The sequence below is a fragment of the Cyprinodon tularosa genome, unplaced genomic scaffold (genome assembly GCF_016077235.1).
Source record: "Cyprinodon tularosa strain WSP-4 unplaced genomic scaffold, ASM1607723v1 ctg771, whole genome shotgun sequence".
Classification (NCBI taxonomy): Eukaryota; Metazoa; Chordata; class Actinopteri; order Cyprinodontiformes; family Cyprinodontidae; genus Cyprinodon; species Cyprinodon tularosa.
This window is the reverse complement of record NW_024039531.1, coordinates 153,015-171,638: the sequence shown is the minus strand read 5'-3', so window position 1 is coordinate 171,638 and position 18,624 is coordinate 153,015. Positions and strand designations below refer to the sequence as shown.

The 18,624-nt window shown below is 37.0% G+C and overlaps 1 protein-coding gene across 3 annotated transcripts in view; it reads left to right on the top strand.

Moving 5' to 3' along the window:
- Positions 1–17,771, top strand: part of LOC119773619 (voltage-dependent calcium channel subunit alpha-2/delta-1) — a 117,354-nt gene extending 99,583 nt beyond the window's left edge. For all 3 annotated transcript variants that reach the window (XM_038270679.1, XM_038270677.1, XM_038270676.1), the window contains 16 exons: positions 338–398; positions 482–573; positions 2,818–2,899; positions 3,476–3,538; positions 5,787–5,890; positions 6,374–6,463; positions 6,548–6,615; positions 6,712–6,750; positions 6,867–6,938; positions 9,417–9,569; positions 9,654–9,706; positions 10,070–10,125; positions 11,530–11,659; positions 12,283–12,395; positions 12,885–12,967; positions 16,553–17,771. In XM_038270679.1, the coding sequence (XP_038126607.1) occupies positions 338–398; positions 482–573; positions 2,818–2,899; positions 3,476–3,538; positions 5,787–5,890; positions 6,374–6,463; positions 6,548–6,615; positions 6,712–6,750; positions 6,867–6,938; positions 9,417–9,569; positions 9,654–9,706; positions 10,070–10,125; positions 11,530–11,659; positions 12,283–12,395; positions 12,885–12,967; positions 16,553–16,660 (1,367 nt within the window). In that variant the 3' untranslated portion in view covers positions 16,661–17,771. The remainder of the gene's footprint in view (positions 1–337; positions 399–481; positions 574–2,817; positions 2,900–3,475; positions 3,539–5,786; positions 5,891–6,373; positions 6,464–6,547; positions 6,616–6,711; positions 6,751–6,866; positions 6,939–9,416; positions 9,570–9,653; positions 9,707–10,069; positions 10,126–11,529; positions 11,660–12,282; positions 12,396–12,884; positions 12,968–16,552) is intronic.
- The last annotated feature ends 853 nt before the right edge of the window (positions 17,772–18,624 follow it).

The window sequence follows — 18,624 nt, the reverse complement described above, 5'->3', positions numbered from 1 at the left end:
TTGATTTTGTTGAAATAGAGTTTCACAATTTTATATTCTGTACAACTATGGCTTGAGTGTGATTTCTCTGTGACACAGTCATTTTTTAAGATTTTATTTTTAAAATATATGATGTCTGATTCCAGAGTGGGAGTTTCACAAACACATTTTCAGAAAAATGTTTCACAAAAAAAAAAAAAAGTTAAAGCGTCCTGCAAATGTTTTTTTAATGATTATAATTTTATGGGAATTCAGCTAATGTGTGTTTCTCTGTTTACCGTGTTTGTTGGTGTGCAAGCATTTATGTGGTCTAAATCGCACTTATGAGGCAAAAACTGGATCTTTCTATTTCCAAAAGCTATAGAGACTATCCAGCTGGAGAAGTTTGACAATTTTGGTTACACCTACATAGCTCCAAGGTGAGTATACGTTACATTACTTTCATTGAAAAGATATTAGGAAAACAGACAGGGAACATTTAAACTGAAACATATTTCTTCAGGGAATACTGCAAAGAGTTGAAGCTGTCACTCAACAACACCCAGTTTCTACTCGACTTCCACCAGTACATTGATAAAAGTACTGCAGATGCATGTGAGTCATGCATCTCTTTCATTGCAAACTCAGTTGCCACCTTAGCAGTTTTGTTAGTTTCATGTATTGTTTGTTCTCAGTTTGTATTTTAGAGACAATTTTTTTTACCCCTGAAAGATTACAGTTTGTTGCAGTCTGCCATTAAAATTGCAGAATTCAACAAATATGGTGGTACATAAATAGTAAATGCATGGCTTCTTTTAGTATGTAATATGGCATTGATATAATCATCTTTATTTAGATATTATGATCTCAGGTTCTTTACAGGATGGATTCAGATTAATAGACTGAGATTCCTAGAAGTACAATGCAGTCATGCAGTACAATGACTCATGCTTTTTTAATGTGGCCTTCTAATGGATTAGCCCTCCAGTATGGTTTATCAGTATCCTAAAAATGGATTGCTAAATCCATCATCCATTTTAGTGCAGTCATATCAAACAATTTGAAATTGATGCTCTTTTTTAATTCTGATATTTTGACTTTTTAATAAAAGATTACTAGCATTTCTTAAAGCCACACAGTAGAGTTGCTGTATTGAAATGGTGTTGTAACTTTAAAGGTGCTGGCTCAGATGATGTCATTTCAGAAAGTATATCCCTCGACAAGAACGCTGAAACCCAATCCCTTGCCATCATCTGCCTCCCAACAGCCAGTCCTTCACAAAGCTTTGTCTGATCACTAACATACACTATATTGCCAAAAGTATTTGCTCACCCATCCAAATTATTGGAATCAGGTGTTCCAATCACTTCCATGGCCACAGGTGTATAAATTCAAGCACCTAGGCATGCAGACTGTTTTTACAAACATTTGTGAAAGAATGGGTCGCTCTCAGGAGCTCAGTGAATTCCAGCGTGGAACTGTGATAGGATGCCACCTGTGCAACAAATCCAGTCGTGAAATTTCCTCGCTCCTAAATATTCCACAGTCAACTGTCAGCTGTATTATAAGAAAATGGAAGTGTTTGGGAACGACAGCAACTCAGCCACGAAGTGGTAGGCCACGTAAACTGACGGAGCGGGGTCAGCGGATGCTGACGCGCATAGTGCGAAGAGGTCGCCAACTTTCTGCAGAGTCAATCACTACAGACCTCCAAACTTCATGTGGCCTTCAGATTAGCTCAAGAACAGTGCGCAGAGAGCTTCATGGAATGGGTTTCCATGGTCGAGCAGCTGCATCCAAGCCATACATCACCAAGTGCAATGCAAAGCGTCGGATGCGGTGGTGTAAAGCACGCCGCCACTGGACTCTAGAGCAGTGGAGACGCGTTCTCTGGAGTGACGAATCGCGCTTCTCCATCTGGCAATCTGATGGACGGGTCTGGGTTTGGCGGTTGCCAGGAGAACGGTACTTGTCTGACTGCATTGTGCCAAGTGTAAAGTTTGGTGGAGGGGGGATTATGGTGTGGGGTTGTTTTTCAGGAGCTGGGCTTGGCCCCTTAGTTCCAGTGAAAGGAACTCTGAATGCTTCAGCATACCAAGACATTTTGGACAATTCCATGCTCCCAACTTTGTGGGAACAGTTTGGAGCTGGCCCCTTCCTCTTCCAACATGACTGTGCACCAGTGCACAAAGCAAGGTCCATAAAGACATGGATGACAGAGTCTGGTGTGGATGAACTTGACTGGCCTGCACAGAGTCCTGACCTCAACCCGATAGAACACCTTTGGAATGAATTAGAGCGGAGACTGAGAGCCAGGCCTTCTCGTCCAACATCAGTGTGCGACCTCACAAATGCGCTTCTGGAAGAATGGTCAAAAATTCCCATAAACACACTCCTAAACCTTGTGGACAGCCTTCCCAGAAGAGTTGAAGCTGTTCTAGCTGCAAAGGGTGGACCGACGTCATATTGAACCCTATGGATTAGGAACGGGATGTCACTTAAGCTCATATGTGAGTCAAGGCAGGTGAGCAAATACTTTTGGCAATATAGTGTATATTGGCCATGCAGGTCACCCTGCTGGATGATTTACTGAAAAATGCCATGACGTAATTTATTTTATTTTTTTTGTATATTAGGGAACAAAAGAGTTGGCAGGTGTTTTTCCCTGACTATTATGTTTTTGTTGTGAATCACTGGTAGTGTACCATTAGCTAATTACCAAATTCAGTGTTCAGCCTACCAGTGGCTTTCAACCTATATTCTTTATTCACAAATTATATATTTGATAAATCATTTTCCATGTAATATGATGTTTTAACATTAGTAATATGTGAAATCTATCTTGTCTTTTATCCACAGGCAATGAGTCACTAGTGAAACGACTCATCCTTGATGCAGGTCTGACAGCTGAACTGGTTAAAGTTTGGAAAGAGCAGTTAGTGTGAGCACCGAACATACCAGCTTTTTTTATGATTTTAGCCATTTAAATATACAGTCTTTCTTACTTGAAAAAAACATGAACAGTATTGTTTAAATGAAAGTGATATCTTTGGTATATCGTTCTATGCTACATTTGCACATTCTTTCTCTGAACTTTAAGAGTTGATGCTTGTTTGATGCTCCGTTTAATGGCAAGCAAAAGCAAAGTTTAAGCTTTTTCTTCTCTATTATGGATGATTTGGTCTAATCTCTCTAGTGAAACATGATGAAAGCATAGCATAAAAGGCATATTACACCCAGCATACCGAACTTAGCCCAGGCCTGCTATTTTGAGAAGAAAACAAAGTAATCACATCAGTGTGTTCCCTTTTATTGTGTGCCCATATGTCTGAAATAATCTCTAACACGTTTACACACTCTAAAGGGTGTCTGTTCATCATTAGAGCATACAAAACCAACAATTGACCAAGCTTAAACATAAACATATATGGTTTAACTTCAAAAGATTATTAACTTGTTTTTGCAAAAGGTGGTGTCATTAACTTTCACGTTATTTTGTGTTGGGCTCTGTTTTTAGGGATGGAACGGTGGCAAGGTTTGTCGCAACAGATGGAGGAATCACTAGAGTTTTTCCAAGAAGGTATTCTTCTATTTTTATTTTTTTTTATCCTCACTTAGAGTGTATTCCTGCATGTACTCATATTGGAATATAATCATTAAAAACAAAAACAAAGTAAGGGGTACATACAGTTGGAAATCACAAAAGTCACAGGTAGTTGCTCTCACTCAGGAACAGCATGTTTGTGGTTTTTTTCTTGCCTTTCACATCTCTGATGACTAGCAATATGGGAAATTTGTAAATTAAACTACTATGTACAGTGTTCTTAACCAAATGCAACTTTTAAACATCAGTTGATCCTTTAGATCAGGGTCTAAAACTCAGGAAATCAAGGGGACATCATTCTGCAACTTTTAGCTGTGTCCTTTGCAGTTGCAAAGATATAAAAAAGTAATATAACAATATGAAAAATTCAAGTGAATACATCTCAATAATTAAGATTATAATAAAAATAATCACAATAAAATAATTTATAACAAAATGAAAGAAAGACTCGCTAAACCTAAACTAACAAGGTTTTAAGAGCACAGTCATATAGAGATAAAAAAAAAAAAAAACTTTTGTATTGAGTCCAATGTACCCCACTTGTAACTACATTTAAAAAGTAAAATCACAGAGTTTGACAGCAATTTATTCTATATTTATTTATTTATTTTCTATGGTAAGTTAATTATTATTACTGCATATTGTGAAGCCATAGCTGACTGCCTCTTACCAAAAGAAGTCAGCAGTCATATTTTATGCACGCAAATAAAATTAATTAATCGTGGTAACCAGCAAGTTGTAGTGTGACTGTAACTAGCTAGCTATAATTCCAAAACAAAAAATCCTTTAGTGGCTTCAACTGGATAGGAGCTGAAAATTCGTCCAATCAGATCCATCAGAATACAAACTCCCCCCCGACAGACAGAAACGCCCCTAAACAGATCGAGGGACCGTAATTTTTCTACAGGAGCACATAGATGGGTAGAGGGGTCGGGATTTGCTGCATTGCGGCTGTGCTGCATTCAACAGCGCTCTAATAACCATACACACCTGCGATAACAGCTATGCTCTCGGTTATTAAATGCATGGCTATGATTAATAATTGCACTATTCTGATGCCTAACATGCTATTGTGATTTTTGGCAGAAATTTGACACCATAATCTTTATACTGAAGCAGACGCTCAGTGTTCTTCCTTTATAGCAATTTCATGCTGTAGTAAAAACAACTAGTGATCAGCACTGAAAGATGACTAAATTACCTATGGCTCATTAGTATTAAAACAAAACTACTACAGAAGTCGAATTCATTACATACTGTAGGTTGGAAAAAAAGTGATATAAAATTAGGACTCCTGTTGGATTGATGAATGAGGATATGAACTAGCATATCCTAGTTGGCCATATTCTTTAGGTTGCCTTGTTGGAACTAGGTTAAATCACATGGTTTTAGGATTTCTTTACTTTGTTGTTTAATAAATTTTGCAGTTTGCTGATTTCTTAGAGGTTTCTTTCTGTATTGATATGAAGCATTGTGCCAGGTTTTTCAGTTTCACATCTAGGATACAAATAGTCTACACCATTCCCAAGTTCATCTATTTGATTGAAATTTGATGAGGCTATTTCGGTCAATAACAATCATCTATGTTCAAAGAATTTTAATCGGAATACTTGACCATTGTTGTATGATACATTAAGACCCATATATCCTCTGCGTTTAATACACAGATGCCTATGGATGTACCTTATGCTTCATTTTTTTATGTTTATTTCATGCATATTTTAGTCTGTCTTTATCGAATTTGCAGATGCCTAGCCAGAGGCAAGAAATAACAAATTATCAACTTCTTTTATAAGAGTAGTTTATTTTTTTCGGCTAGTTTTCCTTAATTCAAAGAGATAGGTGTGCATTAGTCGCAGACCTTCAACGCTTTCTGAAAAGCATAGACCAGCCTAATACCAAAAACCCTGTATCTACAAAATCTTGTATCCCTTGTTCTTCCCAATTCTCATGGTCAACTTTTTACTACAACAGCCACGTCTGGTACCTAAATTCAGTGAGTTGCTGCAATGTGGTTGGCAGATATGGTACTACAGTATGTTAGTATGCAATTTAGTATTTGTATTAGTATGCAATTTAGTATTTGTAATAAAGTGTCCTTTGAGTGTAAACTTCAAATTTTAAACAGAAATATAATAATAACTTAAACAGGAATCTAGGTAAAATACTCTTTGAGATGTATTTACATTAAATTCACCATTGTTGGCACAACATATGTTTACAGTGCTGGAGAAGAATGGACAGAGAATCCTGAGACATATGAGTCCAGCTTCTACAAAAGGACTTTGGACAATGAAATATATATATTCACAGCCCCATCTTTCAACGGTAAGTCTGCATGTATTAGGATCGCAAACAAGATCTTGTGTAATGGGGATTTGCTTCACTGCCTTTGGACGTGATCCAACCATTACTGGCAACTATTGGACTGTTTGGCCTCTTATTTCGTTCGCTTTATCCTTGTGCTTTTCCTGCTGGGTTTTTCAGGGCACCCCCTCCCCATACCCCCTTCCTCTGTATACATCCTGTCATCCCCCACTGATCTTTCTAACAGACATCAGCACTGGCAAATGTCAGTGAAACAGCTTCGGTACACTCGACTGGATTACCACATGTTCTGTTTTCATAGAGTTCACTCATAAATTGCTGACGGAAAATGAATGGAATTTTTAACAAAAGCGTCCAGTGTTCATTCTTTTAATTGTTTTGCCCTGGGAAAAAATTGTCACATGTCATACATTTATTTAGATTATCTGAAATATATATATAAACATTTGTATTTTTATTTTGTGTAACTGTGTGAAACTGCAGCAGAGTTCAGGGAGCCTATATCTGAATCCGGGATCTTGGTGAGCAAAGCCATAGACCTTTTCATCGACGATGTCATGCTTAAACCAGCAGGTCAGTTTTGTAAAATAATTGTGGTTGATTTCTAATGTAACACAAAATTAAAACCGTTTTTGTATTTCCTGGTTTGGTCTATAGTGGTGGGAATAAAACTCAATGTCTCCTTCTGGATGAGCAGTTTTATCAATGCAACTCTGAAATTTAACGTAAGTAATGTAATTTTTTTCAATATTTTATATTTACGGTACTTGAGATGTATCTGTTGCTGTCTGCTTAAAAACCGCTGTCTTCTTTGCTTGTAGTGTAAGGATGAGATTTGTGGCTGTCTCAGGAATGACAAGGTGCATCAGTTCTCTATGAATCGAGCAAACAATTAGTGTATTAAACATAGCATCCATTAATCTGAGTATTAGGTGTCCAGTTTTCATTTAACCATTTATATTTTTCTCTTTTGCAGCATGTGGACTGTGTAATATTGGATGATGGAGGCTTTCTTCTCATGTCAAATCAAGAGGAGTATATTTCCCTGGTGAATCCCATCTAACACTATCTTTAGCTCACTTAGATTTGTTTTAGGTTATTTATTTCTTAGTTTATTTAGCCCCAATTTATTTTATCTCTACCTATATTAAATATGAAAATTAAATATTTGATTTTGTGGTCAGCATTTCCCAAAGTTTCCTTTAATGCAATGTGTTTTTCTGTGTAGAACCAAACATTATTGTGTCAGAACTGACTGCGGTTACTACATTGTTGTAGGTGGGAGAGGGAGGAACCTTTAAGAGCATTTCAGAAATTTTTCACCTTAGGGCTTGGAAAGTCAGAAAATTCAAGTCAGAAAGAACTGTGATCATGATCTTACCACTGAAACATTGGGGAAATTTTTTTTTTATTATAGCTTGTTATGTTGGAATTTATTTGCTGTAATTCTATGGTTAAACGTATTTTTTTCTTATCTTAGCTAAACCTGTCATAGCTAATCATATGTTAGGATACATCCCAATAGAGCTGAACAATATATACAGACAGAAAAGTTTGAGCGTAAAGTTGAAATCAGGGAAGAGCCAGGGAAGCTGTAATAGGTATTGTAATATCTATGCTGCACCAGTAAGTGTACTGGTATATATACACTGAATTACAGAAAGTGTTTACTCACCGGCCTTGGCCAACATATGTGGTTAAGTGACATCCCATTCCAAATTCATAGGGGTTGAATAAGACGTTGGTCCACGCTTTTTAGCTACAACAGCTTCAACTACTGTGAGATGGCTTTCCACAAGGTTTAGGTGTGTGTTCATGGGAATGTTCAACCATTCTTCCTGAAGCGCATTTTTAGGGTAACACAGTAATCTTGGATGGGACTGTCTGGTCCTCATTCTCCACTCTAATTCATCCCAAACTTGTTTTATTGGCTTGAAGTCAGGACTGTCAAATTCATCCATGCCAGACTTTACCATCCATGTCTTTACTGACCTTGCTTCGTGCTCTTGTGGACAGTCATGTTTGAAGAGAAAGGCGCCAGCTCCAAACTGAGTGCACTGTCCAAAAAGTCTTTGTATGCTTAAACATTTAGAGTTCATTTCACTGGAGCTAGGGCCAAACACAGCTCCTGAAAAACAGTCCCACTACATCATTCCTTCTCTACCACACATGGCACAGTCAGACAATTATCGATCTCCTTGCAACTGCCATACCCAGACTTGTCCATCACTGCTCTGGGAGCTATGGATGCAATGGCTTTAAACCGCTGTATCAAACTCTTTGCATTACAATTGGTGATGTATAGCTTGGATATAGATGCAGTTATTAAGGTATTTTGAAGGCCATGTGGAGCCACGGACCGCTGCCTCGGTATGTTGGCAGGATCTGTACGCCTCCTGGACACTAAGGCATGCAGGGAAGATTGTGGCTGATTCCTCGCACACTAGCCACAAATTATTTCAGACACTTCCCTCTGGCAGAAGGCTGCGGTCCATCAAGACCAAAACTTCACACAACATGAACAGTTTCTTCCCATCTGCTACCAGCCTTATAATCAAGGCACAGAGATCCCTGTGACACTAACACTGCCTCTCTCCCTTACCGTTCAAGACCTACAAGCTACACCATCGTAGCATCTCCAGACCTCCTGCATTACATTAACGCACAGTCTACTGAGTATATTGTATATAGCTATGTACTATGTGTTGTATATAGTATATTGTATTTTTGATGGGGTATATACTGTAGCTATAGATTCTGTATATATATCTAATTTTTCTGCGCCATCAACACTAAATCAAAATCCTTGCAAGTGCATACCTACTTGGCAGTTAACTTGATTCTGATTCTGAATCTGACTAGAGTTTTGCTCTGTCAGTTTACGTGGCCCCCCACTTTGTGGCTGATTTGCTGTCGTTCCAAAACACTTCCATGTTCTTAAAAAGCAGCGAACAGTTTGGAACATTTAGGAGTAAGGAAATGTAACTATTGGATTTGTTGCACAGGTGGCATCCTATCTATGTTCCTGAGTGACCCATTCTATCACATATGTTTTCCCGTATGGGCACTGTGAGGTCAATTTTACAGGAATACATTTGCCTGTAAGTCCCCTCTACATTGTGGGGACTTAAAGGTTCTTATGGGGAATACATGACTTGTCCCAATGAGGAAAAGTTATTTTCTTGGGTTTGGGGTTAGATTAAGAATTAGTTATAATTTGGTGCTATCCCGGAGTATAGAAAGGGTCTTGGTTAGACTAGCAAAAGGAATGGGAAATGATTAAAGTCAATGCAAATTTCAAAGTCCCCATAAGGAGTATAAAGCATGACTGTGTATGTGTGTTGGCTTTTCAGTTTGTTTTCAGTCTGCTTATTGTTTATGAATTCCTTTCTCTCATCAATACAGTTTTGAATAGGAAAAATGTTTTGGAGAAAATAGAAAACAGCTGCAAGCTTTTTTATGAGCTTCTTACAAACTTACATTTTTTTCTGTGCATGTGTGTATTTTCCCCTGTAAACTCATCTAGATAGGTCAGTTCTTCGGTGAGGTAGATCCAGTGCTGATGATAAACTTAGTCAACACATCCCTATACTCCTTCAAAAAGACATATGACTATCAGTCTGTGTGTGACCCAGAAAAAGACAACAAGGCGGCTGCAGGACTGCGCTCCATATATGTGGTTTGTGAAATAATCTTTACACAGACATTTACATTTTTTGCAACCACCTCTATATGTCCAATTCACTTCCCTTTTCCCTCTCAGCCTACTATTGCCGATTTCCTCAGCATAGGCTGGTGGGCCTCCAGTGCTGCTTGGTGAGTACTTATCATATCTGTTAAGTGGAACTATTTGTGTTTTCATTTGAGAGTGAAGTTATACTTGCTGATATGACTGTATTTAGGAGAAAGATGACTCTGACAGGGGCATGATGAAATTTGGAAAGTCACAAAACATTGCACTGCATTTTTTTTCTGCAAGGCTTTCCAAATGCAGTAGTATGACCTTTTATCACGTAATGGCTAATATTTCCCTTGACATTTACAATTACAACTGAATCTAACTTCTGTTAGATCTTTTGCTTCTTCCTAATAGCTATTGGTGGTAAACAAATTAAAGATGTTCAAAACACGTGGTAACAAATGACAATCTATGATGTTTCAATGTTTTCTATGTATTAGGTCAATACTTCGACAGCTGTTGTTTGGTCTTCTGTTCCCAAACCTTGTAGAAGAGGGTAAGGCCAATAGTTTTTTTTAGCATTTTTGAACTAACATGAAAAAGTGGATCTTCTTGAGAACATTTGTGTCTATTAAGCCCAATTCACAGTAGACTTTAAATTACTCCGTAACTTTGCTTTGTACTAAACCACCTCTAGTTTAAGTCTTGCATTAGAGGGGCAACCAACACTGGCATTTCTTAGGCCTGGGAACATTGGGGTCTGAGCTTTTATTTTATGGTGCATTGTTGCTGGGCTGAAATGTTCTGGGCTGAAATGTTGTGTCCAAACTAATTTTATGGCCTGTGATGTTATTGGTATCTGTGCATCCCTAGCTCCAACTATTGAAATATTATCTGATTGACTCTCAGGTCAATTACAAATAATTTTACCTACTCTCTTCTGATACCTAACAACATGCTAGGTATCATGTTTTTAAGACCCAGATTTATAATGCTTTAAAAAACACAAGATATATTTAGTTCTCCCAGCACCACTAGACACTAATTGCAAATGTGTGTGCTCATTTCGGCTTTGGAACCCTAGTCCTTAGGTTCAAATCAGTTTCCATATGTAATAATATGTAATAGAGCCAAGCAGTGCATTAAATGCATGGTGCAAGTATGTTGATCATAGATAGATTTAAGGCTAAAGCAATTAATAGAGCTAATCATGATTAATTGGTTATTAAATAATTGTTAAGTAATGTAGTAATCGATAATTAATTTACTGCATTATATATAGATTCACATTAGCTGAAAGAACAACCTACGCAGAGCAGTAGTCATGCAGAAATTGTACAAAATAATAAAAATGCTTTGCATTTAAAATGAAAAAATATTTTTTTCCAACATATATTCTACAGAACTTCTCTATAGAATATATGTATCTATACTTTTTAAGGCACATTTTTCTATCTGATTATTAATCAATTAATCATAGAAATAATCAAAATATTAATTGCTTGTCCAAATAATAGTAAATTGCAGCGCTTGTTAGATCATTGCCAGCCATGGTGGTGTTGTGATAAGATGACAACTATAGCTTCAGACTGATGATCAAGTCTTACTGGAGCTCCAGTTTTTAATCACTTTATGAATCCACACCCAATTCACAACACATCTGCATCCTTTTACAGACACAATATAATCAAATCCTTTAAACAAATTAGTTAAAGTTTTAGATTATCCATCGAGTCATTGAATTGGCAGGACCGGTAAACATTGGCTTACAGTTTTTTGTTGACCCTGCAGGAAAATGAATAAAAATAAATAATAACTTAAGGAGGTGTTTTATTTGTTTTTCTTTATTCTTTTTTCTTTTTTTGTATATGCAAGGTTTATGGTTGTCTTATAATCTGCTTACAGTCTCTCTGCAACTACTTTTATTTTCTATTATTATATTATTTATTTGTATTTTCAGTGGAGTCAGCAGACGATGACATACCAGATGCCATGTTCAAAGAAAGCTGCATCACAGAGCAGACTCAGTACTTTTTTGACAATGATGAAAGATCATACTCAGGTGTATTAGACTGCGGAAACTGCTCCAGGTATTTATAAGCTTAATTTATGAAATGTTGGTGCATCAGTACAAATGTTTATTTCCTTATATTTGGTAACTTGGATGGGCTGTGTGGGATTTTCCACATTTTATGCCTCACCTGATATCACAAACCTTGATTGCCAGCCTGATCTTCAACCCAGTCTGTACAACCCAGACTGTATCTTTCACTGATCACACTGACTTAATTTGTTCTGCATCATTCTCACTGTGTCCGTGACTTTGATTTGACCATTTTTAAAACACTACTTTTTTTTCCCTTTTTTTTTTTTTTTTGCTTTAACCGATGGGGGATGGATTTGGTTTGGGGTTAAATGAGGCTATAACTGAATATTATGAATCTCAAGGGTCTGATGCTTTACTCCACAAAGTTAACAACTGTGGCCCTAGAGACATTTTAATAAGTCCCATAAAATATACAGTTTAAATAGTATAGTTCTGTATGAATGCCCGAACTGCATACTTAGTTGCCTGTGTAAAATACAAACTAAAGTTAATAATGCTGGCTATTTATAAAAGTCTGGTGTATGGGACGCTTTGAACAAGTCACTATACAGAGACTTATCCATCTATCTATTTATATAATTTAATTGTTTGGTCTGTGTTTTTTAGAATGTACCGTGCAGAGAAGCTTCCAAACACAAACTTGGTGTTTCTGATCACCGATGCCAAGGCCACATGTTTATCATGTGACCCCAGGCCACTTCGACAAGCCGAGCAACCTTGTATCCTTTCCTTTCAGCTTTTGAAAAAATTAATCAGAGCTCCACTTTTTGTTGGCTTTGCAGTTGAAATACTATCAACTGGATATTGGGGATTTAAATTGTCAATAAAAGAACTTGTATGTAGTCTTTTCCCTGTGACTTTTCAGATGTCAGCAGTTGTCCAGGTTTGAAGCATATGAAATATGGTATCACACTACTCTTGAAACAGCCCTTTGTTTAAATAATGTTAGGCTTTTTGCTTGCAGGATAAATTGGAGTAAATGTTGTTATGCATGTATGCAGTGTGTTTTTAAGACATTATTTGTTTACTTTGGTGTTGATTAATCCATCAAGTGTTTTTTTTTTTTTTGTCAAAATGTAAATCAGCAACTAAGGAAAATTCAATCAGCAGATCTACCGTATACTACCACTGAGCTGAAGTTACACTGACATAAAAAAATGTCATAAAATTTTAATAAATGCTTATTTTTTTCCTGAGTTTGTGTCCAGCTGAAGGACCAAATCCTTGTGAGCTGGCTCAGAACCCAAGATACCGCAAAGGACCTCCTGATTGCTTTGATAATAATCAAAATGTAAGGGACGAACAAATTCTGTAGTTTTGTGCAGAGGAGAATTCTGTATTATGCCATTTAATGAAAAAAAAAAACTATCAAACAAAGGGACAAGGTGGATCAAATCAAATTTAAAATAACTGCATCACAACCCAGCTTGAAACAATTGATTGAACGTCTAAATATTTGGTAAAAAATGTTTCCCACACCTTTGTGAAATCTGCCTTTCATTGTGTTGCAACAATCATACACCCAACAGGCAACTGATTCATGTGTATTCATGTTTATACTATGGAGAGGCCTTCTAAGGAAGCGAAGGGGAAGACAGTAATGGCATAGGAAGTAGAAGAACTTCATAAAAGTGGGTTTGCTATTTTCCATTTTAAACTGTCTTATTCATTTTGGCACAGCACCTCACAGGAAGACAGTTTATGTTGAGGGCCGGTCCATTTTGTCACTGGAGTAAATGGAGGAAGCTTCAAATGGCTTTCCTGCCCTTTGAATAAAAAAGACTGCCTTCTATTTCCTCTGGAATTCAGCCCTGTGCTCATATAAGAAGACACCCAAAATTAAAGAAAAACAATGTAGTTCCAATCCAATTTCATTTCATTAGCACTTTTTGAAGGACCACAGCTAACCAAAGTGCTGTACAGAAGAAAAAATACAAACATCACAGATAAAAGACAAAACAGCTCAAAAATGGATAAAAGTAACATTTTCACTATCAAAGCAATAAAGTATGATAAAAAGATAGAAGATTAAAAAGATAAAATAAAGCCCACTGTCTTTCTAGGTGTCAACAGCCAACGAGGGGAGGTGGGTTTTGACAAGGGATTTAAAAACAGTTCCTTTGTAGTGCTTCACTTTATAGACTACATACTATCCAATAGAACAGTTGAAATATTTAACATTTTGAAAACATTAATATTTTTTTATATTCACAGGAATCAATGTCCTAAATGAATTGCACAATTGATATACGCAGAAATACAGCTTTAAGCTATATTGGGAATTGTGTAAAAACAGAAACTGCACTGTGTGTGTTTAGTTTTTCCCTAAAATGAAAAAAATGTACATTCTATTTATATGTTCTTGCAAAAACTTTAACACACCTCTCGAACTTCCTCCTTTTTCTAGGGTACAATTGCAGATGTCCATAATTGGAAATTTGTGTGAACTGAAAGTGGAACAAAATTTTTAAACAAATACCTAAACAGTATTAATTAGAGAAACATAAATATTGGCTATATATACATGTATCCCATGTGTATCCTTAGGATAAACGTAAATTTTAGTAGTAAAATTTTTTACTGTAGACAGTTCCAAATTCTAATGTAACAAAGTGCTTTATCAAGGGATTTATATTTTTACTTCTTAATATTGTTTATAGCCAAATGTGAAGTTTACATATTGTCACTTGCAAAAATTATTGGATGTTTTTATAAGGGTAACTATAAAGGAGGTGGGATCCAGTACTTTGGTAAGAAAATTTTTTGCGAGGACGCTATTTGTTCTGCAGTAAGTATTTGACCTCTGTGGATTTGAAAATACAACTACTTTTGAAGGAAAACTACAAGAAGTCCATTTTGTGGTTAGTCCTTCGTTTGAGTTGGGGACTCATCAATCATGAAGGAAGTGCTTTGCTCAGAGGAAAAAATATGTTTTTGTGCTTACAGGTGCTGGTCATAAAATTAGAATATCATGAAAAAGTAGATTGATTTCAGTAATTCCATTTAAAAAGTGAAACTTGTATATTATATTCATACATTACATACAAACTCATATATTTCAGATGTTTATTTTGTTTAATTTTGATGATTACAAATGACAACAAATGAAAATCTCAAATTCATCATATCAGAAAATTAGAATATTGTGAAAAGGTTCAAAATTGATGGCCCCTGGTGCCACACTCTAATCAGCTAATTAACTCAAACCACCTGCAAAAGCCTTTAAATGGTCTTTCAGTCTAGTTCTATAGGCTACACAATCATGGGGAAGACTGCTGACTTGACAGTTGTCCAAAAGACGACCATCGACACCTTGCACAAGGAGGGCAAGACACAAAAGGTCATCGCTAAAGAGGCTGGCTGTTCACAGAGCTCAGTGTCCAAGCACATTAATAGAGAGGCGAAGGGAAGGAAAAGATGTGGTCGAAAAAAGTGTACAAGCAAGAGAGATAACCGCACCCTGGAGAGGATTGTGAAACAAAACCCCTTCAAAAATGTGGGGGAGATTCACAAAGAGTGGACTGCAGCTGGAGTGAGTGCTTCAAGAACCACCACACACAGACGTATGAAAGACATGGGTTTCTGCTGTCGCATTCCTTGTGTCAAGCCACTCTTGAACCACAGACAGCGTCAGAAGCGTCTTGCCTGGGCTAAAGAGAAACAGGACTGGACTGCTGGTGAGTGGTCCAAAGTCATGTTCTCTGATGAAAGTAAATTTTGCATTTCCTTTGGAAATCAAGGTCCCAGAGTCTGGAGGAAAAGAAGAGAGGCACTTCATCCACGTTGCTTGAAGTCCAGTGTAAAGTTTCCACAGTCAGTGATGGTTTGGGGTGCCATGTCATCTGCTGGTGTTGGTCCATTGTGTTTTCTGAGGTCCAGGGTCAACGCAGCCACATACCAGGAAGTTTTAGAGCACTTCATGCTTCCTGCAGCTGACCAACTTTTTGGAGATGCAGATTTCATTTTCCAACAGGACTTGGCACCTGCACACAGTGCCAAAGCTACCAGTACCTGGTTGAAGGACCATGGTATCCCTGTTCTTAATTGGCCAGCAAACTCTCCTGACCTTAACCCCATAGAAAATCTATGGGGTATTGTGAAGAAGAAGATGCAATACACCAGACCCAACAATTCAGAAGAGCTAAAAGCCACTATTAGAGCAACCTGGGCTATCATAACACCTGAGCAGTGCCACAGACTGATCGACTCCATGCCACGCCGCATTGCTGCAGTAATACAGGCCAAAGGAGGCCCAACTAAATACTGAGTGCTGTACATTCTCATACTTTTCATGTTCATACTTTTCAGTTGGCTAACATTTCTATAAATCCTTTGTTTTTATTGGTCTTCAGTAATATTCTAATTTTCTGATATGATGAATTTGAGATTTTCATTTGTTGTCATTTGTAATCATCAAAATTAAACAAAATAAACATCTGAAATATATGAGTTTGTATGTAATGTATGAATATAATATACAAGTTTCACTTTTTAAATGGAATTACTGAAATCAATCTACTTTTTCATGATATTCTAATTTTATGACCAGCACCTGTACATGCAAAAACATTATGCTTGCAACATAATGTGCAAATGCTTTTTTAGTAGGGACGGGCAGGGTGGTTAGAGTAGATAATAACATTTTTCCATTTGAAAATTGTCTATAACATGGAACACCAAAGATGCTTTAGATTTTGTGAAAAAATTAGATGTTTGATTTTATATTTCTGTAATCCACTATAGGTCATTGGATAACAGTTTTTGTACTCATGGACCCTCCAAGCCCTCTAAAAGGAAAAATAACTGTTCCAATGTTATTGTCAATAAATATAAAATATGTTGTATTCTACTTCTCACTGACTGATTTGTCTGACAGGAGGATGATTCTGATTGTGGAGGAGGGACCTACCTAAACCCGAGTTTCTGGTCTGTCCTCTGCCTTCAACTACTGCTCTGGCTCACCACATTTTTACAGCAGTCATGACCTCGTTCACAGTTAATCATCACATTTCATGGGAGACCATAAGACATGCACTTGCGCCATACAGGATGTATGCAGAAATGTGCAACATGAGAAAAACAATCTCAGCATTTTCATTTTTCAATGCCAAAGGGTGCTCATCCATTTCCTGCTTATCGTTTTTAAAAGTGGAAACACATTTACTGAAATCAGCTGCAAACCTGTCCATCATCTACGACTTAAATCTCTCTTTGGTGCAAATGTAAGAGCTAACCAAACCCTTTAATTCTGCCTCATTTTTTTTTTTATTTATAAAGTGAAGATGGAAGATGTATTCCACTATGCCAACTGGAAATTAATAAAATCAGCATTGATTTGTGAAGTTATAAACAATGCCTGTTTGGTTGGGGCGAAATGCTGTATAGGGTTCTTCTCAACTACTTCAAATGTTAATATGCTTTTGGTTTAAAAAAAATTAGTATTATTATTTTGATAATTTAGAATAATTATTAGAAATTTTTATAATTTTGTTTGCAGTATGAACTAACCTTTAGTGACTTGCTAGGTGTTTCATTGTAGCAGCATGTGCAGAGTAGAGAGCTTTGGACGACACCAGCACTTTGACACCAAAGCCCCTGGACAGTACCAAGGATCACATCTTTCACAGAGAATGTGCACGCTATTTTTTTTAAGAGATTATTTAAATATGGGAATACAGTTTATCTGTATTTCAGCTACAGATTTAGATATGTACCCTGCACCCTGCGCTGCATCCTGTGCAGGGTCCTTTTTGGTAAATAACCATTTCAAACATGGCTGTGCTTGGACTGACAGCTTTGGGTGTCTTCAGTTTGATGCATTGAATCCCCAGTGCCTACATAGTAGCTCATACATTCTGATATATGAATGAAGCAATGGACCAGAGTTGTATTCTTACCATGTTTGCCTCTAGGTTAATACTGATTTTACTAAGGCTGGGAAGTCAGGCCTGGAAGTGATACTTTATGTAAGGGGTCAAATTCCACTGGTATTATTCTGCTGTTATTCTAACTAATGAGATGCAAACCACAGCTCAAAATACCAATGATTTTGACTACTAGTGAGGGAGAAACAAACCTAAAGCAGACCTGTCTTTGCGTTCAGGAGCCAAGATGACTTGTGAATGAGATCAGCATATCAAAGACTGTTTTATTTGTTTTGTTTTTCTTGCTGTCTTCTCTCTATGCTTGTTTCCTTCGTTGTGTTGCTCTAAAATCTCTGAAGAAGGACCCTGAAGGTTTAGTGTCTAAATGCTGCATTGTGATTGGATGAGCTTGTTTGTGTTTGAACACTGTATTTGCTTGAGTCAGCATCAGGGCCCACTGGAGGGAAACTATCAGAACACATTACTACCAGTGGTAATTTCGTATTGCCTTATTTAGTCACAAAGATCCTACTTGCGTTTCAATCAGTTTTATCTTAAGCTATTTTCCTAAAAGCTTCTAAATCCTCTCTACCTTGCCTTCATGGTGATATCCTGCTGTTGAGTGATCAGGTTATGCTGTCTATCGAAGTTGCGTGTTGACCTGTGTTTTATCCCAGGGGTCCTGTGTCTATGTGCAGGCATGTGCGTGTCCCTCTGAATTCTGATTGTGCTTTAATACTATATATAACAATACTCTTTTGTGGAACTTCACTAGCCTGAATACGTTTTGTATACATTTGTACACTAATACTATTTAATGTATAAAAGAAAAAAATCATGCAAAACAAAATGTTTATAATATGGTGTTGATTATTGTGCAAATATATATTCACAATAAAAGTGTTGTATTGTTATGCCTAAGATTCTACCATTTTTCCCAACACATGTTGATTTGCTCCTGTAGGAATCTGACCGAAACATCCTACTTGCTGGAAAAGGAAAACATCTGGACATCTGCTCCACTATTAGCGCATACATAAAATTACCATAATTTCCTTAATGCCTAATTTTATCTTTTTGTCCT